General features: G+C 47.5%; 2 protein-coding genes across 2 annotated transcripts in view; one reads left to right on the top strand and one right to left on the bottom strand.

The window, feature by feature from the left end:
- Window positions 1-13,962, bottom strand: part of LOC109567863 (ankyrin repeat domain-containing protein 26-like) — a 74,515-nt gene extending 60,553 nt beyond the window's left edge. Inside the window, exons 1-6 of the mRNA XM_070801946.1 lie at window positions 13,608-13,962; window positions 10,740-10,854; window positions 10,403-10,576; window positions 5,225-5,331; window positions 3,588-3,725; window positions 2,355-2,422 (exon numbers count right to left, since the gene is read on the bottom strand). Of these exons, the coding sequence (XP_070658047.1) occupies window positions 2,355-2,422; window positions 3,588-3,725; window positions 5,225-5,331; window positions 10,403-10,576; window positions 10,740-10,854; window positions 13,608-13,840 (835 nt within the window). The 5' untranslated portion in view covers window positions 13,841-13,962. The remainder of the gene's footprint in view (window positions 1-2,354; window positions 2,423-3,587; window positions 3,726-5,224; window positions 5,332-10,402; window positions 10,577-10,739; window positions 10,855-13,607) is intronic.
- A 1,965-nt stretch (window positions 13,963-15,927) lies between these two features.
- The window catches only part of LOC139186648 (ninein-like protein), a 43,913-nt gene continuing 35,240 nt past the window's right edge, over window positions 15,928-24,600 (top strand). Inside the window, 7 exon segments of the mRNA XM_070801975.1 lie at window positions 15,928-16,423; window positions 16,941-17,113; window positions 17,613-17,679; window positions 20,509-20,548; window positions 20,550-20,697; window positions 21,325-21,477; window positions 22,663-22,830. Of these exon segments, the coding sequence (XP_070658076.1) occupies window positions 15,943-16,423; window positions 16,941-17,113; window positions 17,613-17,679; window positions 20,509-20,548; window positions 20,550-20,697; window positions 21,325-21,477; window positions 22,663-22,830 (1,230 nt within the window). The 5' untranslated portion in view covers window positions 15,928-15,942.

The raw sequence follows: 24,600 nt of genomic DNA, 5'->3' as shown, positions 1-24,600 counted from the left end.
ACTAGAGGGAGCAGTGATTGTATTATATTCATGGGCCACTAATACCTAAGAACCATTGCTCTCCTTATAGTCATCAAATGTAGAACAGAGGGAAAGAAGGAAGAACTGCTGTTTACAATGACCATAATCCTAACCAAACTCTAGGAGACTGACAGAAAATGATACTGCACCATTAATAGAATCAGTGCGATATGCTGTCAATAGCACGCTGAAACAGCACAGTGTTCCTGGACTTCCACTGCCTGCAGCAGTGAACAGAGGAACAGGTGTCTTGCTGGACATAACACAACTTCTCTGGCTCTTCAGTTCAGGATGAAAACGCCCTCTCACAGGGAAGCTTGGTCTACAGGCACTGAACTTCAGAGCGTGGGAAAACATAGGAAACAAGTCTTCCTGGCCCTCTTTCCAAATGTAAGAGAAGTATGGGAGATGTAGTGATTCCAGATTTAGAAAGGATGATCTCTTGAGAGGGAGGTGGGGGAGGGCAAATGGGTGAAGGGGGTCAGCTGGGTGGTGGGGATGAGGACCAGACTTGTGGTGAGCAGGCAGTAGGGTACACATAAGCTAAACTTCTTAATGTTTTAAATATATGTGTATACGTACTAATACATGTGAAAAGTACACTCTCTTGAGACTATTTCCTTCCATTGTTCAAGGGTATCTGGACCACCTAGAGCAGGATGGTCTAAACAGTGCTCTGTTCTACTGAGGGATATCATTATATCAATCCTCCCCATTATATGGCAAATGTTGATAGAAATCATGCTTTTTCAGCTTGGAAGGCATTCGTCATCAGATCCTAAGCTGATGAATAAGGGGAGGAAGGGAAGGATGGAAGGAGCTACAGACTCTGGTGCTGTTGGACAGCATTTCACATGTGTCGTCATGATCTGATGCTGGAGGGATGACTCACATGGAGGGAGAGGGGTCCTCCAAGCTCGAGCCTGGAGGGCAGGGGCAGTGATTTTTAAATATTTGCACACTGTAACATCAGAACAATGCTTGGTACGTAAAAGACACTTGATAGTTATCTCTTCAGTGAACAAATGAACAAATAAATAAGAATGATTTCCTTGAAAAGTGTGTTTAGAAAACTATAGAAAGTAACCAGGGACAACTCTATTCTGTTCTGAGCATATCGAAGACCAAGACTCTATGTCATCTCTGTATCTTCTCTAACATACAGAAGTCCTTTGATGGATGTTGTTGTTGTTCAGTCACTGAGTCGTGTCCAACTCTCTGCGACCCAATGGACTATAGCTCACCAGGCTCTTCTGTCCATGGGATTTCCCAGGCAAGAATACTGGAGTGGGTTGCCATTTCCTTCTCCAGGGGATCTTCCCGATCCAGAGATCAAACCAGGATCTCAGGCATTGCCAGGTGGATTCTTTATTACTGAGCCACCTGGGAAGCCCCTTTTGATTAGATAGAGGTCTACTAAGTTTAAAGGTGTTCTCAGACAGCTTGTACAATGTGCTAGATGCCACATCAAGGGGGCATAGTGGTGTTTTTGCTAATGTGAAGTGTTTGGGGTCTTTTGAGTTGATCTATTTGAAAATCTATTATGATACTCTTTTAAAGAATGGCAACAGAACATGTTGTTCTTACAAAACTATACTATCATGACAATTATCCAACACACAGAAGGAAACATCTGGTTCTAATGAAGCCAACCTATCTCACTCTTTTTGGATCTGTGAGGAATAAAGTTGGTAATAGAGACCTTGTTGGTACAATAAGCAAAATAACCGGTGGTTCTCAACTAGGCATTGCTTTTCTGATCTGTACTATTCCAAGGTATCTTTCGAAAGTAATCTCTTCCTGGTACACTGCACACTGGCTCAGCATTGCAGTTCTTACTGTTTATCATTTCTTATCCTACCAGGAAGGGATTGTTGAGGTTTCCAGTTTAAACGATGGTAACTTTTTTAATGAGACTAATCACTACACAGTAACTGATAACTATTCATTCACTAAATGCAAACTATTTGTAAAAGTTAAAGTTCCACTTTTATAAGAAGTCCAATGTGTTATAATATGATTATAGATGAAATATATATCATACTAACAAACATTTTTTCTAATTTACACAAAAATCTACTACAGGATTTTAGTGGCTGTGATTAAATACATGGAATTCTTTTCAGACAATACTGTCTCTGATGTTAAATTACCTACAATTAACTTCTTTAACAATTCTGAATACTAGACTATTAAGAAATTAATTTAAAAATAAAATACACGTGCATTTTATACTAATTTTATCATAGTTCTTTCATTATTGAAACTTCCTCACTCCTACTTTATCTATGGTGGAATCACCAAGAGTAATTCATTATTAGCAGATGACGTACCTGGGTTGCTGTTTTCGGGAGTAGTTTTAGGCCTCTTTTCTTTATATTCAGAGATCAGTTCGCAAATGCTATGTGTTAAAAATGTGATAAATAATTTTTTAACACTAATATGAAAAACAACTACAAAATATGTTAAATTCTTAGATTATTTCAGACAGACAAGGTCAGCGATAATATCAAAACTACAATTGTCCCATACATTTCAAGTTTCTAAGTTCTACAAAGTTTTGCTTAGTATGTATTTAAAGGAGAAAGAAAAGGAAGATGAAGTAGTCATGAACTGAGGGCAATATAGCTCAGTAGATTAACTAGATTTAGCTTGGCATACGAAAACTCTTTCAAACTTGCAAATCCCAGCTCTGTAACCAACTGCTCTTTGTTTCTAGAGAAGTTGTGGAGTTCAAAGTCTTCCTCTACACAACTGGGATCTAATGAGATAATATATCCCCAAAATGCTTGCAGAATGGAATAATTTGTTCTTGAACTTTATTGCTGGAACTACTTTGAAATCCCCAATAAAACCAATGTCTGTTTTCTTATATGTTTAGCATTCAAGGGCTGTAGGAAACTGTTATTAATTATGGTGATCAGTTGTTCTTTGTGGTTCGTAATTTAGGGAACCTCAGCTCTTATATAATTTGTACCTAAATTTATTTATAAAATATGAACTCACTACATTAGATAACATAATCATCCCCCTTTATTGCAGCTAATCACACCAAGTGCAGAAAACTAATCACAATCAAGACCTGGCCTGGACCGCTACTCTCCATTCTCTACCTGCTCAAACTCTCAACCAGCAGATCTTTCTGACAATGATGCTTAATCTCCATGTTTATCTCCGATTCACTTGGAAGATGTTACCCTACTCTTACAATGGATCCTGGCAAGTCCTAGGCAGGGCTTACCTCTCTAAATTCCTCTCTGAACTAACTTACTTGAGATTTAAGGATTTCTGGTAAATGAGGCAGATAAATCCTTTGGAAGATTTTCATTCTTACAGGAAACAGATCCCATGAGGGGGCCAACTGTAACTATGGAATCTCAGGCAAGTTGACACCCACTACTCTGGGAAGGATGACAGGGAACCTATGACCTAAGGAAAGGTGCCCCCACAGGATAGAAGCTGCCTGCACCAAACAGACAACTCTCACTGGTCATGTAACAAGTAACAGTTAAAATTCTTTTTGGCTGCAGTTTAGTGATACCTGGCATTTTAATGTAAACACTTACATATTAAAACCACTAATAGCAGCATATTCTTCCGCAGTCCGTCCAAAGACATCTGGAGAAAAGACATCAGCACCTCGCTGAAGGAGAAGACCGACTACATCGGTACATTCATAATTGACAGCAAGTATGAGGGCGGTTCTAAAACAACAGAGAGATGACGTCACCCTCAGGAAGTTGAGTTAACTTACAAAAAAAGCTCGTTTGATATGCTTTACCAAGTTAACATCTTGCCCTTCCATGAAGAACTGACCATTTACATGCTCAAGTGTACATCCTTGTAAATTACTTCCACGGCTAAAATGAAGGGATGGAAAAGAAGCCTCCTGCCCCACTGGGATGGCACGCAGCAGCAGTTACTATTTCAAAAGTCCCTGATGAGGACTCCCCTGGTGGACCAGGGGCTGTGACTCCAGGCTCCCAATGCAGGGGGCCCAGGTTCCACCCCTGGACAGGGAACCTCATCTCACATGCTGCAACTGAGAGTTCCCACAACTAAGACTGCACGCAGTCAAATAAATAAATGCTTTAAAAAAATAATAACAAAGTCCTTGATGGACAAGAAACTATGCTGAGGTCACTTATCTGAGGCAGGTGAGTATTTAAAGGACGAATCCCCCGTTTCCTCCTTAGTCTGATATATTATGCTTCAAAGTCAGCTAGAGGTTGGGTTAAGCAAAGGCTATTTGCAGGCTTAAAACAAAAATATTAACAATAATGGAAATAAAAATAGTCACCGAGGCACTTAATTATGTTGACAAGCATGTGCTTTTCACGAAATGAAATGCTATATATACACACAGCCGCCTTTGAAGGATGCATTACTATTTGCCTTTTTGTACCAGGAAACTTATTTGCTGATGATAAGTACTGTGCCCAGGGTCATAACCCTAATAGGTAGGAAAGCTAGGAGTTGAACCCAGTCTGAATCTAAAGCCCATCATTTTCATCTGTATCATCCACCTCTGACTTATCTTTGTTAAAGGAACTGTTTATCCAATTAAACCTATCATTCTTCCTTCCACCTTCATTTAAAATGAAAACATCAAAATGTACTAGAAATGAAAAAGGATAAAAACTGATGAGCCCACAGTATCTGGTGACAGTGATTACTCATCACTTTTTTGTTGCTGTTTAGTCACTAAACTGTGAAGGACTCTTCTGCAATCTAATAACATCAGTATATTTCAAAGAAAGTAACTGAAAGCAAAGAGTCATCCAAAAGACAAAATCAAGTCCTTTATGTTTAGTATGCATCTTTTAAGGAAAAATACATACGAAGTAGAGGTTAAACAATCGTTATAAAATAATTAAGAAATTCAATACTGTCATAAGGTAAACTGAAAAGCAGAATCCATATTTTATACAGCTAATGAAACTAGTATGAAATCCCTCAGCTACTACAAGATCAACCAGAAAAAAGAATAGGTTGCATATGACATCACTCGATATTATAAAGGAATATGAATCCTGCTATATATTCCTGCTATATAGTTTTTCACGATTCCCAGTCAGAATAATTGATTTTCTACCTAACTGATGAAGTGCTGATCACAAATGAAACCTGTTATTAATTTAATCTTGATCTTAGCACCCGAGAACAGCACTAAGGTTTGTAAAAAGAAAAAGAACAACTGTACCTTTTCATCTTATCAACCGCATGTATATCTGCTTCTTTTTTTACTAAAAATTCCACCATTTGCTGTTTCCTTTCACTTATGCCAAGTAAGAGTGGTGTAAGGCCATCCTGTAAAACAGGAAAAACCATTTCTAATGTACACAGTTAACCTATTTCTAAACTGAACGGAAAATCATGCAATAGATACTCTGAACTTAAACATATAATTCAGAAAGTAAACAAAAGGGAGCCCCTTCTCCTCATCCCCTGGCGCGCCTTCTATCTCTTCAAGATGCTCCTCCTCCTGGCCTTCCCTGGGGGTCCAGGGGCTAAGACTTGAGTTCCCAAGGCAGGGGGTCCAGGTTCCATCCCTGGTCAGGGAACTAGATTCCACGTGCCGAAACTAAAGATCCCACGTGCCACAACTAGACCCAGTGCAGCCAGATACGTCTTTCAAAAAGATAACTAATAAAATGCTCCTCCTCTACCTCTTCCAAAGATGAACCACAGAGTCATTCTCTAAAACTCACTTTCAACATTTACTGGTTCCAAGGATCTTTGTTTCTATCATAGTATTTATCAGGAATATTGTAGTATTTACTTGCTCTATTACTAGTCTCAACACTCCTCCAGAGAGAATCAATCAGCTACCAAATCAACTGCATATTTTAGGAACAATGCTGAGGCAGGACTATATAATATTATCTGTAGCATGCACAAGCTATCCAAGGATGACCAAGAGTTACCTCATGAGGTTTACAGACATTCCAATGGGAATATTATCCTCTACACGAACACGCAAAGAGAAAGGTTGTTTTGTGTTTTTCTTTCTTCCAAAAAACCAACTGTGGGCACCATGTTTTTTGGCTTTCTCAGCAAAGTCTCCTGAAATTTAATCTTACTCATTCTCCTTTGCTTGTTCCTTCCCCCGCCCTTAAGTTAACCTGACAGGTCAGCTTTAGCTAGATGCTGTTTTGACACAGAACAACACTGCTTCTCTTCAAAGACCTTTCTTGACGACTCTCATGTAATTACCTCCAGACCTCCAGGAGGAAGCTTCCTTAATCCCAGTGTTCTGGTCTCTGTCTTGCTTTACTGTTCTTAGTTAAAGATTACAAGGTCAGTTCAGTTCGGTTCAGTCGCTCAGTCGTGTCTGACTCTTTGCGACCCCATGAATTGCAGCGTGCCAGGCCTCCCTGTCCATCACCAACTCCCCGAGTTGACTCAGACTCACGTCCATCGAGTCAGTGATGCCATCCAGCCATCTCATCCTCTGTCGTCCCCTTCTCCTCCTGCCCCCAATCCCTCCCAGCATCAGAGTCTTTTCCAATGAGTCGACTCTTCGCATGAGGTGGCCAAAGTACTGGAGTTTCAGCTTTAGCATCATTCCTTCTAAAGAAATCCCAGGACTGATCTCCTTCAGAATATAAGTTACCAATAAATATGCACTCAGCGTTTTCTCGAGGAGTTGCTCTTCCGTGAATTCTCCCTGCGCTCTCTCTCATAATCCTGTGTGTTTGGGAGACTCATTCAGTGTGAAACTGCCACAACCAACTTAAAATTCTAATTTGAAAAATTGAATCCCATCCTGAAGAAATTCTTTTAAAATATGAAATCAATTATAGATTAATTAGACTGTATTTAAAATCTTGAAATAGTTATCAAAATAAACTATAAAACAAGAATTGGAAACTCAAATGCTTATGGAGGGAAAGCTGGTGGCCTGAGTAAGTGAAAAAGCCAGGTGAGGCTGGCAAACCTGCGAACACACGCCCCATACAGAAGGGGAGGCCTCCACACGCAGAGCAAACAGGGGCGGCCTCCACACGCAGACCAAACAGTAGAATGGGCTCAAGGGGGACCAGATTGAGTTCTCCAAGAAGCCTGAAATGCAGACTTCCGCATGAGTTTGCTAAGTTTTAAATGTTGACTCAGTCTGTGGAGGTAGGTAAGCTAAACATATCCAAGGACCACATTTGCTCTGTAGCCCACTTGTGGTTTCACGTTTTGCCGTTTCCAAACAGGTGGGCATAAAGCAAATATTTGTATGTGAAAGCTTTCCTTTCTTTAGTATCATGTGTTTCACAAGAAAAGTGGGTCTCAATATGTAATAAAAATTGCTGTTGACTCATAATTTTATTAAAATAAATTTAAAAAAACAAGACTCAAAATTCCCACTTTAAGACTGTTTCCACTGCTTGTTAAAACTACAATCTGTTCCTAGAATTCTCCCAGATTATTAACCAAATGGATAATGAGTTCCTAAGACTGCTGAAACTAAATTATTAAAAGAATCCCCATCTGTACTAACTTCATGGGTTTTGATGTTTAAAGCTGTCGTCTTGCTTATGCCAGGGCTCAGCAAATCTAACACACACACTGCAAGAGTCTGTCCTGCTGACACCGAAAGAAGGCTCATGAGTTACTATTACTGCAGTCAGGAAAACACTGTTGGTAACAAACATCTGTTGACCTCATGACCTGGTTGATAACAGAAGGTGTAAAATTCTTAAAGGGTCAGACTCTACAGATGAAGTGACTTCGCCATGAGCAAATCTCTAAAGACTCTTGGAGTGTCACTGAATAATTAGTGGTTGGAAGAAAAAAGGAGTTATATTATTCAGGCCAATAGATTTTGCCAAAAATATTCCTTTTAACTTCTCAATCACAGAGGGAGAGGAAAAAGTCTGGCTAATATTGTTGCAAAGGAAGGAGCTGATGGAAGTAGCCAGCATTGATCAAACTCCAACTCTTCTATCGATTACTTATTTTTGAGGTAGGTGCACTTAGAAATTATCCTTAATCACTCCGTAGTTCTTCACCAAGGATCGTATCAGAATCTCAAGGAAATATTTCTAAATACACATGTCCAGGCTTTCCTCGATTTATTTCATCAAAATCTTCAGGGAACAGCCTAGGCTTGTAAATTTTTTTTATAAACTTTCCCAAGTGATTGTGGTTTTCACCAGCACACTCTAGCTGAGAATTAGCGCAGCAAACATTCCAGTCTCATCTCTCACCCACATGGCCAGTTCCTTCTCTTACTTGAGGATTTGAAGAAAAAAGAAAAGTATAAGAGATAAGAGTCATCAAAACAGAATTAAATTTTCCTGGGTAAATAATGGTAGAACAGGGACTAATCAACACAAAAGGCAACCTGATCTCATTGTTTATAAACCCCTTACTTTCCATCAAGACCTTCTAGATTGAGAGCAGAGTCCAGACTCTTGTCTAACTGGCTGTTTCTGCCAGAATAGGATAATATTTCTGTTAAATATTTGTTCTTCTCTTTTTTTTCCCAACTTAATCACCACCTGTTCACTGCTGATCTGATTTCTGCAAAGTCTTCCTAAAATTGGTATCTAGGCAAGTCTCCAATTCACTCAATCTCTTTCTCAAAATAACAACTATTGTCCTGAGACTGAAAAGCACCTTACCAAAATATATAAACTGAAGGGGAAAGAAAAAAACCCCAAAACCAAAACCTTGGGACTTCTGTGGTGGTTCAGTGGCTGGGTCTCAGTGCTCACAGTGCAGGGGGTCTGGGTTCAATCCCTGGTCAGGGAACTAGATCCTGCATACTGAAACTAAGACCCAGCACAGCCTAATAAATATTTTTAAAAAACACCTGTTCTTGGCATACCCCAACTGCCAAAATTCCAACTTGATCTGCATTTTTCATCTGCTCGCTCCTTTGCCTTTCCTTTTAGCCTCTGAAGCCTTGGGCAATGAGAGAGAAATCATTTTTATATAAATCATTTTTTCATAAAATTGGAATGTGTTAGCAGCAGCAAGATTTCTATTATGTTGTCAAATGCTCGTTTGAGTTTTAAGACAATGTCTATTTCCAAGGCAAATTTTGCTTTACTGTGTTATTTTAGACTAATTAGGAAAAAAAAATCTTTTTTTCAATAAGGGTAAAATACTTGGAAAAAGTTTTACCTTTAAAAAGTGCAGTGTTACCACAAATATCTGCCATCGACACAAAAAAGAATGCTTTACTCCCTAATGCGTCTTGAGCAATATCGTGATTTAAAGTGATATCTTAGACAATCAAGTGCTTTCAAAATATTTTCACTCAGGGAAGGCTGGAGCTTCCAAACAAGGAAAACTGAGCCCACCTGTGAGAGTTGGGGAGCTCTCTCTGCAGCTCCAGAGCTGCAGCCACAGGAGAAAGAGCAGGAGGGGCAGCTTCACCATCATCAGCTGCCCACACTCAGCTGCAACCCCGCTGAGCACCCCCCAGGGCTGAGCGTGCGAGACCCACTTGTACCTGGAGAACCAAGTGGTCACCAGGACACCCTTGCTGGGTGTCAAACGTGACCTGACCCACGTGACTGGATCTCAGAACCGGGGTCCTGGAGGGCTCAGGGCTCCAGGCCTGCTGCCTCTCCAGCCCACTTGCACCCCCCAGCTCCCCCTGCTGGGCACTGGTTCTCCTTCCTCCTACCCCCATCCCTCCTCCAGCAGCTGAGCCCATTCTCTGAGCCGCTGGAAGCAGCCACCCATCACATCACTTCACTCCCCCCAAGCCTTCATTTTTTGTAGGACTGAGCGCCGAAGAATTGATGCTTTTGAATTGTGGTGTTGGAGAAGACTCTTGAGAGTCCCTTGGACTGCAAGGAGATCCAACCAGTCCATCCTAAAGGAAATCAACCCTGGGATTTCTTTAGAAGGAATGATGCTAAAGCTGAAACTCCAGTACTTTGGCCACCTCATGCGAAGAGTTGACTCATTGGAAAAGACTCTGATGCTGGGAGGGATTGGGGGCAGGAGGAGAAAGGGACGACAGAGGATGAGATGGCTGGATGGCATCACTGACTCAATGGACGTGAGTCTGAGTGAACTCGGGGAGTTGGTGATGGACAGGGAGGCCTGGCGTGCTGTGATTCATGGGGTCGCAAAGAGTTGGACACGACTGAGTGACTGATCTGATCTGAGCCTACCACACACTCCTGAGCACGTTCTAGTGGGAAAATCTTCCTTCTGGGGTAGAAGGGTGGCTGAGGGAGCTTTGCCCTTTCTGTGGGCTCTGATATTTTCCACCCACCTGCTGGCGTGACTTTGGAGTTGTTTCCATGGTAACAGGGCCTGCTGGACACTACTCAGTCTACCTATTTACATACTGTTATCAATAAACACTCCTGGTTTAGAAAAATGGTTTGCAAATATTTTGTGAATAAAGTTAGTTGAGCTATACCTCGTTCCTGGCTTCTAGATTGGCATTATAGGAAAGCAGCTTTGCCGCGAGTGATACATTCTGGCAAAAGACAGCATAGTGGAGAGCGGTGTTGCCATTGACATCCGTGACATTTGGGTCGGCACCATGCTCCAGCAGAAGAGCCGCACACTCCTCTTCTTGACATTCTATGGCCTGTCAGTGTTGTGCCAAGAAACAAGAGTGTGAATTCTAGGAATTCAAAGTAAATAGTCCACAAGCTTCACCAGTTCCCTATATTTCAATGAGATACATTCATTTTTAGTCTCAGTAGTTAAATCACATGCATCTCATGTGGACATGGTTTGCTGCCCCATACCTTCATCAGCGCGGTCTTGTTTTCACTGTCACCGAGGTTAAGCTGGCATTTTCTCTCCAGGAGGAGAGCTACCACCTCTGAATGGCCATTGGCACAGGCCAAGTGGAGCGCAGTCCTATGAAAGCAAGACAAGTTTTTAGGAAACTGTAGTGTAATTGTTTCAAAACAAATAACTGTTTGTGTGATTGAAAACACTCAATAGCATGGTACTCCTATCCCTCTGAAACAAATATTTCATTTTCTTCTGGAGAAAGAGCAGCATATATTAGTTTAGCTCTTCTTACACAGTAAAGAAAGAACAGTCTACTTGAATAGAATGCGTGAGACCTTGAGATTCAGCTTAACTTAAATTTGACTTTGTCACTTATTAGCCGTCACTCACCCTCTCTGTACCTCCATTTCCTCACCAACAAAATGGAGACAGAGTAGTAGTTATCTCACAGGACACTGCTGCGATGCTTAAATGAGATCCACGCACAGGGTTTAGAACCATCCCTTGCATAGATAACAGCTAGTGATTGTTAGATTGTATTATCATATTTACTACTATTACTACTATCTTACAAGGACAAATCTGAATGAAGTCAAAGGATATTACACCTCCTTTGCAGATATGTTTTGAGGATTAGAGACAACATTGTACTTCGATGATTCTAATATGCTCATTTTCTCACATTTTAACATCTCTGACATTGGAATATAATTTATAATTCATAGTCTTTACAACTATAAACTGTAGCATTTTTGTTTGTTCATGTCTCTTTTTTCCTGTTGGTTAATTCCTGTGAGGTGTTTCCATCTAAGCTTGCTTTAGAGACGACGTGTGTTATATATTATTATATCATACAGTGCACCATACAGTGACCCACAGCTGTTACAGGTTACACTGCATTTAAGGGACTATAACATCTTAGCTATATTCACCATGTTGTACAATCTGTCATTGTAGCTTGCAGGACTTTAGTTCCCTCACCAGAGATCGAACCCTGGGCCCAGAGCAGTGAGTCTTAACCACTGGACGGCCAGGAAATTCCCAAGATTCCCTCGACTTCTGAAAAGACTGAAAGTGTCACAGGATACCAACCCTCACAAAAAATTCTAAATTAAATTGAAAATGACAAATTATTTTTATCTGTGCCACATTCCTATTAATGCCAGAAAGACAAGTCCTGTCTGCTCATCCAGCTTCCCTACACACAGCTTCATCTACAGAGATTTTTAAATTTGAGGGGTCGCTAAAGCAACTTTCAGATTTCTTTTCTTCTTTTTTGGGGGGGTGGAGTGGGGAGGTGAAACCCAGGAAACTCCAGAATTCTTGCCTTTGAAATCATTCTTAGAAAGGTCTCTGGGGTGGGATATACGTATACTTACAACTGATTTCTGATGTTGTACAGCAGAAACCAACACAACATTGTAAAGCAATTACCATCCAATTAAAAAAATATTAAGGTTAATAAACAGTAGAACCAGGAAAAAAAAGGTCTTTGTCAGCACACAAAAAAATGTATAGATAGGAATTTCAGTTTTCTTCTGGTACTTTTCTCACCCTGTGTATTTAAAATTTTCGATCCATACTCCATCTGAAACTTTTGGTGAGATAAAAATCTAGTTACTCTTCTCTAAATAGTTACCAGGTTATTTCTCCCACATCTACACATAATTTATCTTTCCTAATAGAAAATGTCACCCAGCAAATTTTGATATCTAAAAGGGCAAATCTTTGCCTTCTACACAAAACTTTTAATTTCACCACAACTAAAGACAGCATGTGTAACCCCAAATCTTTAAAACCACAATAGGTTTATTGGTTTAAATATGGAAAGACCATAGATCCTAAGAAAATGCCCTCCTGTTCAAGGACACAGCCAGCTTCCTACTTCAAAGCTGTCTTCTAAGGTCCTTCAGCAAAGAACATAGACACATAAGTGTACACTGATATAAAACAGTGTAGCTGAAGAATTTTTAACCCAGAAGTTGGCCTGTCATGGGGATTATTTTTCTCACTATGCAGTTTTTTGTTGAATTGTAGCTGAAGAATTTTTAACCCAGAAGTTGGCCTGTCATGGGGATTATTTTTCTCACTATGCAGTTTTTTGTAATATATAACACTATGGTATAAAAATGTGAACATTAAAAATAAGATGCCGACAACATCAAAAATCTGTCCACTGCCAATATCCACAATGGACGATCCAAGGGAAGAAGAGTTTTCATAAATCACATGAGAAAAACAATGTGAGAGCCACGGAGTTTCAGAAGATTTCTTGAGGGCTATAGAACTTGAGAGCTCTTTCTGCTGCTTCTGCTGCTAAGTTGCTTCAGTCGTGTCCAACTCTATGTGACCCCACAGACGCAGCCCACCAGGCTCCACCATCCCTGGGATTCTCCAGGCAAGAACACTGGAGTGGGTTGCCATTTCCTCCTCCAATGCATGAAAGTGAAAAGTGAAAGTGAAGTCGCTCAGCCGTGTCTGACTCTTAGCGACCCCATGGACTTCAGCCTACCAGGCTCCTCCGTCCATGGGATTTTCCAGGCAAGAGTACTGGAGTGGGGTGCCATTGCCTTCTCCTACTCATGAGTAGATCATGTTAATGCATGCATAATAACAAATGAAGAGGAGGAGAAGGAAGAAGGAAAAAAAGATGCTATTCATGTTTTATTTCAGTTCTGTGATTACTGTCATTCAGTTAAATCACTTTAAAATGACCAGTAAAGTGCTCTATAAGGGGAATTATAAGCAGGTCCGAAAGCAGCTAAGGCTTTTGCAGCCGAAAAGTCTGTGGGGTGCTGGATCCCACAAAGGTGTCTGCGAGCCTTGGAGGGGAAACTCACAGGAGGGAGCCCTGCCAGGCCCTTCCTCCCACTTACCTGTTCTTCTTGTCCCTGTCATTCAGGCCATTCTTTCTGAGCAACAGAACCTGCTGCACTTTGGCTACATTGCCTTCGCTGGCAGCTTTGTGGATCTTTTTGAGGTCCCTGTCTCGGATGCGGTACCCGGGCTGGAAGCTGGTTCTACGATGACCTCTGTCTCTCCCCAGGCTGATGGAGGAGTCTAAGGGCGACTCGCCCTTCTCACTCCTGTAGCCAAAAATCTTCTTCATCGCAGAGCCTATGGGCTCCAAACACACCTCACCTCCCCCTCGGCTCTTCACAGTCCCCTAAACCCAACACAAGCACTACAGGGAAGCCAGAGCCGTCCCGCCACAACCTCCCAGCTGGGAAGCTCAACGGTTTGGAATCTTTCATCCCAGAATGATCGTTGCTAAGCGACAGCTCTAAACACATTGCCCGTGTGCCAGAATGCCCAGTGTGCATGTGCAAGAACTGGAAGTGCATTTTTCAAAAGAAGCAAACAATATCAATAAACCCTTACCTAAGGGAAGAAGGAGAGGAAACTGAAATAACCACAGAAAGGAAAGCGACATTACAACAGATACCTCGGAAGTAAAGAAGCATCATCATAAGGGGCCGCTATTACTCATGAACAATTACAAATTGGAAAACCTAGAAGAAATAGATAAATTCTGAGAAACATACACCCTGTCAAGACTAAAACAAGAAAAAATAGAAAAACTCAACACTCCAGTAGCAAATAAGGAGATTCAAATATTAATTAAAAAAAAAACCAAAACACAAAAACCTCCCCAAAGCTAAAAGCTTAGGACCAAATGGATTCAGAGCTCAATTCTACCACCATTCAAGTAAGAATTAAAAGTAAGAATATGCAGAAAAAACACTTGACAAAATTCAAAACCCACTCATGATAAAGGCAACTTGTGACCTCTTCGTGACTGGTGCTTTTCTGTACCAACCCCGGTTTTGTTTTGTGCTGTTTTTCTCTTCTTTCAATTTTCAGAGCTTCCCTCAATTACCCAGTCAGTTGGTGGGTCAGTCATAGGCCTGCCTGAGGTGGCTCGGCCAGGGCTGGTGCACACAGGCGGCCCCTGTGGTGACAGCCCAGCAAGCCCTGCCCCCGCCCTCCTGGGCTGTGTGCTTCCCAGGAGGCCACCCTCCCGGTCTCCCCCATGGGCTTCACCTGCTTCCCCGGCCAGCCCACAGCATCCCTCTCTCCGGCTTTCTAATCTGCCTGCTGGTCCTTCCCACCAACTCAGGCCACATGATTGAGACATGTGCTTTGATGCGCCAGGAATGTGCGTGGCACCCTGGGGCCAAATGCCTGGGGTCTTGAAGAACATTCTGCTTCTCAGTAGTTCTGCTCATTCAGGGAAGGCCATCACAGAACACATAACCAAAATATTTTTGTTTTTGTTTTTTTTTTTTGCTTGTTTAATGTTTTGGCTATGCCTCTCAGCATGCTGAGATATTAGTTCCCTGACTGGGGATTGAAACTTTGCCCCCAGCATTGGCAATGCAGAGTCGTAACCATTGCACCATCAGGGAGATCCTAAACCGACGTATTTTTAACTTGCAGAGTCTGGTATTCTGCTCCTATGAATAAATATGCGCACACAGGAGGCACAGGGCGCGGCTGACCTTGTGGTCTGCCGGCTGTCTGGGCAGCGGGTGAGGACTGGCCGAGACCCCCAGAGCTTCCCACTGAGAGGCCACAGCTCTGTGCTCTGTGGGTGGTGAGACGCTGCCCCCTCCTGGCCTGATTTGCCGCGTGGACACGTTCCTGAAGACGCATTTCCCCCTGGTGGAGGGAGGAGGTGACACTTTCGGAGAACATTTATGAACCGGTTCCAATGTGTGTGATTTCTGGGCGTCTCATTGCTCTGAGGAAAGTGCTGAGCAGCTGAAACAATGAAGAATGGGGGGACCACAACAAGGGCAGGTGGGCCTCCGGACGCGGACCGAGGGATCTCAGGAGGGGAGAGGCCGAAGCCCAGTCAGGCCAAGGGCGCAGGTGCGGTGCTGGCTCACGACCTCCGGTGAGCGGGGAGCGCGGAGCCCCAGGCGGGGGTCCATGTGCCGTCAGGCCCCCCTGGTTTCCCGAGTGTGTCCCCGCTGCCCACTCCCACCTGGCACGGCCTTTCTCTTCCCGCTGCTCCCTGCTCAGCAACCAGCCACAGCCTGTGTGTAGACAGAAACCAGCGCAGGTGCGGAGCCTGCGTGCAGGCCCCTGCTCCCTGCATGGGGTGCTCAAGCCTCCCATTTCCTCCCTGTCAGTGGGAATGCCGTCTCCTCTCCAGCAGCCCCGGGAATCCCACATGGGGAGAGTTTACAGGGCCAGACCCTGCCCATGATAACCTCACAGGGTCCAGGAACATGGTCAGCCCGCCGTAGATGTCCTCTGTCACATGGAACTCAGCATCTTCCGCCCCAGACTCCTCCCTTGTCCTCAGTTTCTCTGGGTCGCCGTCATCACTGTTTCTCCTGGAGGCCTGGTTGGACCCAGCCTCCTCCTCTGATGCTCCCAAGGTCAGGGGCTGCAGGCCAGTTTGGGGTGAGGAGGACAGAAGGGAGGTGGTACGTGGTCCCTGGGAGCGTGACCACCTGTGTCAAATGGTCTGTTTTCCTGGCCTGGCCTTGCTTCCTGGGACCCTATGCCTTTCTCTCCCACTGGCCCCTTCTGGTTCCTCCCCTTCGAACCTGTGTTCTCTCCTGTCACAGCCCAGGCCGCACCTCCACTCCCCAGTCTCTCTGGCCACACAGGTTCCTGCAGAGGCAGTGTCATTTCTTCTCTGCCTGCGGAGTCCCCATTGCTCCACAGATGTGGGCAGGTAAGGAGGGAAGAAGGAAGTGCAGGGGTGTATTAGGGCTGAAGGGAGCCTCATGAATCCCTAGCTGAAGTCCACACCTGCCTCTGTCCTGAACTTTAGACTCATGCGGAGTCTGAGCCTCCCTGACTGTGCTGAGGTCCTTGCCTCTGTGTCCTGTCCAGGTGGGGTCCTGTAGTGGGGTGGGGTCAGGTGGGTGGGAAATGACCTTCTGGTCTCCAGAGCACTTGGATTATTGGAAGGTTATTTCTTTGTGTAAAAAGCTAGATTTTTAAATTAGTTTTCTATCACATAACAAAAGCATGTTTTGCTTGGAAACACCAAGAGTTTAGGATGGAAAGTCCTGTCTCCCAGCCTAGCTGTCTCAGCCCCAGCCCCATGTTGGCCACTCCCTGTGTTCTGGCATTTTCTCTGTCACTCCTCGAGAGCTACATTGCACCTCCGAATCTGCATCTTTGTAAGCACAAGTGGGCCCAGAGTCTGTTTTTAAGAGCCCCACACGCCTCCCATTTCTTTCCAGTTGCTTCTCGGGCTGTGCCCCCAAAGTACGTGAGCAGCTCTAAGTGGTACGGCCGTCAGAGCCAGCCCGAGCCCTGTGGCGCTGCAGGTGGAGCCCCAGGTTTACTGGAGCAGCCGGCCATACCCAGTGCGAGGAGCCAGCTTTGCGGTTCTGCGTCCCTGGAAAGCGTGGAGGTGGGTGGACCCTGCCCTCGGCACATCCCCCCAGTCACTGCTCGCATGACATGACACAGGAGGATGGGAGAGGGCATCTCACCACTGGAAGAGGGGCTATTTGGGGACCTACATTTTGTTTTAAGGTGTCTCTGGATCTCTCTATCTGCAGGGCAGCTCTGGCCACAGAGCATCCTCCTTCAGAAACGGGGTCTCAGAGCATGTCCTGTTTACCACCACCCTGCCCTGGCCCTGCAGGAGGAGGGGAAGGCTAATTGACTGAGGGTAGAAAGGGCAGGTGTGCAACAGCCACAGTCACCTGCATCCAGCCCTTGGACCAAGGCTCACCCTGCACAACTTGGTGGGCTCATGATGGATGCCTCCGGGGTCTCCACTGAGACTCCTTGAGCTGTCCACTGCGGGAGGCTTCGGGCCTTCGTGTCAAAAAGTCTATCCACAGGGCAGATCCACCCCCTGCAGGTTAATCGTGGCTGATGTCCTTCTCTTTCTGTTTTTCCAGAGTCTCGAGTCTGATGAGGAAGCCGACAGCGCGAAGGAGCCTCACAATGAATTGTTTGAAGCCCAAGGTAAAGCCTGGCCTTGTGGTAAATGCCCACTTTGGTCAGTGCTGGGCTGTCAGGCAGCAGGCTGCCAGCGAAAGAGAATTTCCTGGGAGGTGCCCAGTGTGGGTGGTCTCTCTGGGGTGCCCTTTTCCTGGGGAGGTCCCAGTTCTGAGATTCCTGAGGTCAGACCCTTGGGCAGGGGCTGCTGGCTAAGAGAGCAGCGAGTTGGTTGGCTAGGGTCATAGTGATCCTCCCGACCAGCAGGCATGGGCCAGGGGACTCCTTCCTAATGTGCCAGACCTGGGCCAGCAGCCTCCCCACTCACCAGAGGCCCTGCATGTGCCCCAAGTGGAGGGCGAGACATGGCTCTGGTCCTGGGAACCTGGCGGAGCACCCAGAAGGCAGTCACAGGTGCTTAGCAAAGCTGGGTGCATCAGCATGTGGGTGTGCGGGTTCCTTAAGGACACCTCTCACCAGCGTGTCACAGGGCAGAATGTGCAGGACCACGGCTCCAGCGGGAGACCAGAACTGACCTGGAGCTTCTCCTGAGTGAGAGGTCTGCACTGGTGCTGAGCACCGTCCAGACTGTGGTCCTCAGGGGCCGAGGCTGTTGCTGGCTCAGTGCTGAGCGTGGGGACGTCAAGTGAATGAACCAAGTGTCTGTGCTACTGGATGAAGCAGATGGACCTCTTTGTGTCCAAAAATCACTTCCTACATTCCCTGGACTCAGACTAAATCTAGGGGATGAGAGGAAGGGCTCCGGGGAGGTTATCCACTGAGTGATGTTGGGCTCTCTGCCCAGAGACAGGTTGGGTGCTTCTTTCCATCCAGGTTAGAACTGACCCTCCTGCACAAACACTAACGTCAGACCTCACAGGACTTACTTACCTTCTCTGCCAGCCCTGAGAACAGGCCCTGGTGTCAGAATTGCTTTCCCCCTTTTTTGGTTCCTGCCTTTATTTATTTGTTTATTTTTTAAATTTAAAATGTATTTATTTGGCTGTGTCAGGTCTTAGTGGTAGCATGCAGGATCTTCACACGTCATTTGGGATCTTTCATTGCAGTGCACAGGTTTCTGTCTAGTTGCAGGGCACAGGCTTAGTTGCTCCATGGCACATGGGATCTGAGTTCCCTGATCAGATCAGTCGCTCAGTCGTGTCTGACTCTTTGTGACCCCATGAATCGCAGCACACCAGGCCTCCCTGTCCATCACCAACTCCTGGAGTTCACTCAGACTCACGTCCATCGAGTCAGTGATGCCATCCAGCCATCTCATCCTCTGTCGTCCCCTTCTCCTCCTGCCCCCAATGACCAAGGATCAAACCCGAGTCCCCTGCATTGCAAGGTGGATTCTTAATCATGGGACCTTCAGAGAAGTCCCTGTTTTTCCACTTTTCCATAGAACTTTCAGATGTTTTAGGCTGGAAGGGGTCTTGGAAGTGGCCCTTTCCTTGTGTTTTCCTCAACCCAATATACAGCATCATTCCTGAGCATGGAGGCTTAGCTTTCCTCAGGAAAGGACTTTCTGATTATTAGTTGGGTTATCACAGTAAACGCCAAGATGACTCCTCTCTGGAGACCTCCAGACCACTGACCAGGAGCCGGGGTCTGGTTAGGTGCAGGTGACCCTCATCCTGTGTCAGGCAGGGTGGTGCAGTCTGGACATGGAAGGAGCTCTGCTTTGAAGCCTTGCTTATCTAAAGAGAGCTCTTTGTGGGCACCCCAAGGTCTGTCTTCTCCCAAAGGGTGTTTCTCTGGCAAAGCTTCAGAAACCTCAGTAAGCCACCTGGCTAACATAGAAAGGCTATGAAACCAGGCCGGCTGTCACCCAGACTCGCTGCTGAGTCTGCATCTCAAAGACCCCTGTGGCTCCTGATGTGAGGTGGTATGGAAAACAGCCCATCTCGGGGCATTTTTGCTGGGGAAGAAAAAGAAAAAAGATAACACTCACCCTGCATCCAAACTAGCCTTTGGTGCTAAGTTCCAGGTTATAGGAGATGTTAGGGGTGGAGAGCAGGAGCCCAGGGACTGGGGGGCGGGCGGGAGGTGACCCAGCGACTCTGGGGGAGTAGCCACACACACAGGGAGGGTTCTGCGTTGATGCTGAGTTGAAGAAATCAGCTGTCGGGAGACTTGGGAGAGAACTGGGACGTCGTTGTTGGGTTGTAGGGCCATCGTCGCACTGGGGTCAGGAGTGCATATGAAACACTCAGGGGTGAGAACATGGCAGCTGGGATTTGCCTTCAAATTCTTGGGCCAGGGACTTCTGTGGTGATCTATTGTCTAGGACTCCACAGTCCCATTGCAGGGGGCCCGGGTTCCATCCCTTGTCTGAGAACTAGAGTCCCCATGCTGTAACTAAGAGTTTGCATGCCACAGCTAAAAAGATCTCACATGCAGCAACCAAGACCCAGAGCAGCCCAATAAATATTACAGAAAAAAGAAATACGTGGGCAAGAACAAACAGGGGTAGATGAAGCCAGGGCGAGAGGCTGCCCAAGGGACAGGGTCATCGGCCTTTGTTGGACTGTGCTCTTTGCTTTGGGCAGGTTTGAAGACCTTCAAGACGTTAATTTTTTTAAATCTGGCCCTTTTATTCTAAGTACAAAGCTTGCAGGTATGCTCCTGGTGCTACAGCTTCTGTAGGCTCCCTTCAGAAAACGCCTTCCCCACGTGCAGCAGAGTCCCCCTTTTATTGTGAAATTTTGCATAGAATTAAGTTGGAAGAATTGCACAGTGAGCCCCGTGTCGCCACCATCGGAAGCTTGACTCTCACATGTGTCCCTCTGCCCATCTGTCAGTCCATCTGATTTCAGAGTAAAGTACCGCCTTGGTGTGTTTCCCCTGCTTCAGGCCAGCTGCCAACCTGGGGTTCTGAGGTCTTCGGGAGCCCCGGAAGCCCTGCAGCCACTCCTTCGACACCCCGAGAGCCGGGTCTGGGGCCTCTGGGAAGAGCTGGGTGCGGGCAGCAGCGGCCACCTCCCCGAGCAGGAGCTGGCCCTGGTCTGCCAGAGCACTGGGCTCCAGGGCCTGGTGAAGGAGGTGAGAGGGGATGGGATGGACCGCCCCAAAGGGCTGAGTCTTTGTGGTTGGTGCTGGACCTAGAAAACCCCTTCACCCTCAGACACTGATTCAGTTGTCACTGTCTGATCTAAAATCCTGTGCTGACTCCCAGGGCTTGTGCTGAGGGTCCGTCTCGGGCCACCTTCACGCAGGACCCTCCTCTGCCTAGAGCTGTCTCCCCTCTCTGGTCTCCCTAGGCCTACTGCCCAGCCCAAAGGTTGTGCCCATAGCATCTGGCTGTGACCCTGGCAGCTGTGTTCAGCCCTTCCCTCCTTCGGGGCCCAGGGGAGGAGGGGGCAGTGCGATGGGATGGGCCCTGCCTTGCTGACCCTGAACCGCTGGGATTCCGTACACACGTGTCCCGCACACACACGTCCCACCGTCCAGCAGACTCCCTCACAGCAGACTCAGGTGGGTGTTTGGGAGATGCGGGATGCTCAGCTGGGTGGAAACTGACCAGATGTGTGGATTTCACAAGCCCCAGCCAGGAAGCCAGTGCTGGATAGCAAGCCTCTGGCTTGGTGGGGTGGGGGCTGGGCCTGGGCGGGGCGGTCAAGGCTGCTGGGGAGCAGCCTCTGAGCAGATGCCTGAGGCGCTTTTATTTAGGAACCTGAAGACCTGTTCAACAAGCTGGACCAAGATGGGGATGGCAGAGTGAGTCTGGAGGAGCTCCAGCTTGGCCTGTTCAATCATGGGTCGCCTCGACCACTGGAACTGGCCCCGCTTGTCAAACCCAGCAGGTCCTGGTCTCATTACCAGGTAAGGTGGGGCGATTAACTCTTGAAGCCCAGGGTGACTGCCATCACTCTCCTGAAGGCCTGAGCTCTCTGCCTGGTCCCCAGAGTGGGTTCATCCTGCACGAGTCCAGCTGGAGTCAAGCAGACTTTATTTACACTGTGATGTTGGCCGGTGCGTTTGGTTCATGTCTGTCTCGGGGTGGTCAGGGCTCCTTCTCCCACCACAGGGCACGGTTGTCCTGGGGAGTCTTGCTGCCGCCTCTTTGGCAACGTGGTTGATCCTGTAGTTTGTGGGCGGTGGTGCAGGAACAGTGTGGCCTTGTTCTCTGCTGGGCTGGGCGCGTCCGAAAATCAGGTTTCTGCCCCTGAAGCCACTGAGATGGGGAAGGAATTGGGGTAGTGAGGACAGTGCCCGGCCACCTGAGGGCAGGGACTGCATGGTGCCCACAGCCCGCAGGGGAGGGCTCCTCCCAGGGGCCTCGGCCCCTTGATCCTGCCCAGGAAGCGCTGACATGGCCCCGGGGCCACGTCCTGTGCGTGTGGACACCAGTGTGACCGGGCTGCAGGTGTGGGGCCTCGTGCAGGAGACCGAGGTTCTCCTGCTCCATCAGGCGAGCCCCTGGGTCTGGTGGTCTGGGGACACCCACCTCAGAGAGGAGGGGGCCGCTGCTCCTCCTTGTTCGGGCCCCAACAGCCAAGGCGTGTCCTGGGGGCCCTCCCTGGGGCAGGAAGCAGCTTACCGGCCACACCACAGCCTCACCCGTCAGCTTTCTGGCCGAGGGATTTTTCTGCTCTTGTCTCCAGCCCTGAATCCTGAGGACACGTGCCCTCTGCTCAGGCCGCTTCGCCTCTTCTGAAGCCCATCTTGGGTTTCTATGCATAGACTGGGTTTCCCTCGGCTGGTGTGTGCCTTCCCAGGCTCTTCCTCTGGGAGGACAGGCGGGAAGCCATTGCTTGTTCAGAGAGAAGTTACTTCGGGGGGCCCTGCAGGTGCTGGCGCGTCCCCCCGCACGGTCTCAGGCAGATGGCCCTGAGCCCTGGGCTCGGGTCGCCTCCGCGGAGCCTGCAGTTCCCTCAGGTCCTCTGGGCACCCTGTTCCCTGCAGCAGGAATCAGGGGGAGGCCACGCCCGCCGAGCACAGATGGTGAGGTCACGGAAGGTGCGTGGGGAGGCCCGCGGTCCTCACAGCGCTGGTCCCCGTGTGCAGGTCCCGGAGGAGAGTGTTGGCCAGACCACCACCTCGTCCCTCGTGTCCGTGTGCTCAGGCCCCCGCCTCTTCTGCAGTGTGGATGACGGCAGCGGCTTCGCCTTCCTGGAGCAGATCATCTCCTTTGGGGCCCAGGAGGGCGTTCACAATGGCAGGGAGGTCTTGCAGGTGTGGGCCGGTCACGCGGCTGCCCCAGCAGAGGCGTCTGGGCAGGGAGACTGGGGGGAGCCGCTGCCCATGAGGGAGGCTGGACAGAGAACCTCGCAGACACAGGCCCCATGGAGGGAAGGCTCGCCATCCTCACTTTTTGCTTTATTTTTTGATATCGATATGTAGGACCTCTTAACTTAGAAACATAATAAGTAAACAGCAGAGAAAGCCCACAGCCCGAAACAAATCCTTTAGAGGGTAGGTTTCAGTATCTCAGACACCCCGCAGTGCGTGTCGGCCTCCGAGCGGATCCTGGGTCCTGGAGGACAGGAGGGCCTCTTAGTGACTGCAGCACGTGGGCGTGGACACCAGGAGGCGCCGCCCACACGTGTCGCGCGGTTTTTCTAATCTGGAAGCTGCTGCCCAGACCTCTTCGTCCTCTGCTCCCCCCGTGATTTCATTGCTGAGAAGCGTGATTTCATTGCTGAGAAGCGTGATTTCATTGCTGAGAAGCGTGCTCTCAGCGTGTCGTGGCGGCAGCTTCCGGGTTGCTCCGCACGCTTTAGCGTCCTGTCATTTTTCTCCCAGAAGCCCTCGGGGCCATGGAGAAGCGTGGAGGTTCAAGTCCCCGTCTCCCGCTTTACAGGAAGGGCTTCCCCATGGGCCCTGCCATGTGCCTGCCCCACCCGTGTGTCTGCAGCTTGTAGTCACAAGCACCAGTCACCGAGAGAGCAGCCACGCCACCCGCGTTGTCACTAGGCCGCCGGCAGGTGCGTGGACGTTCCCAGCCTACTCTTTTTCTTACTGTGGTAAAATACAGAAAGCACCGTTTTTCTGTTCTTTTAACTTTACCTTCCCCAATCCTGAAAGGCTTCCCTGGTGGCTCAGAGGTTAAAGCATCTGCCCGCAATGCGGGAGACCTGGGTTCAATCCCTGGGTCGGGAAGATCCCCTGGAGAAGGAAATGGCAACCCACTCCAGTATTCTTGCCCGGAGAATCCCATGGACAGATGGAGGAGCCTGGTGGGCTACAGTCCACGGGGTCGCAAAGAGTCGGACACGACTGAGCGACTTCACTTTCCCCAATCCCGAGGGGGAATGGCTGTGACTCTCGGAAATGCCTGGCTGTGGCTCATCGCTCTATCAATCGTTTCCATCAACAGAACCCACATTGTTCCTATGTCTGTTCGTGCTTTTTAGAGATACATCAAGGATTCTTTGTGTCTGAAATGGCAAGAATTCAACTCCCACTTGGCAAGAGGAGGACATCAGGGATCTTTGTGATCAGCTGGGAAAGGAGGAGGATGTTTAGGCTTGGGAGTCCCAGCTCTGGGGGTTGTCAGGACTCTCCTGGCCTCTGGGTCTTGGCTTCAGGCCTAGCACCCTTGCATGGTTCCCCAGGACCCCGTGGTCTATATAACACTTGCCTTGACAGAGAAAAAGCCCTTCTCCAGCCTCCCTATCAATCCCCAAAGTCCTCTGCTTGCATATGCCCCCTTCTGTGTCTGTCCCTTTGTCCAAGAAGGGGGACTTTGTCCAGCCTGAGTCGTGCCCACCTCCAAGGCAGGGACAGTGAGGGGAGGAGCTGTATGTTGACAGTGGGAGGGGGACATCAGTGTTGACAGGGACCTAGGGAGATGTACCCTAGAGGGATGGGAGCAGGGGAGAGGCTTCATTCAAGAGGTGGAGACTTTGCAGACAGAAAAGAAAGGTACTGGGACAGTGAGGTCTGGGCCTGAGAGAGCCAGCAAATATCTGAAGACCCACTCATCCTGCCTGCCTGACAGGC

Source organism: Bos indicus, chromosome 13 (genome assembly GCF_029378745.1).
Source record: "Bos indicus isolate NIAB-ARS_2022 breed Sahiwal x Tharparkar chromosome 13, NIAB-ARS_B.indTharparkar_mat_pri_1.0, whole genome shotgun sequence".
Lineage (NCBI taxonomy): Eukaryota > Metazoa > Chordata > Mammalia > Artiodactyla > Bovidae > Bos > Bos indicus.
The sequence above is the reverse complement of the archived record's forward strand: the minus strand, read 5'-3'. Positions and strand labels throughout refer to the sequence as shown.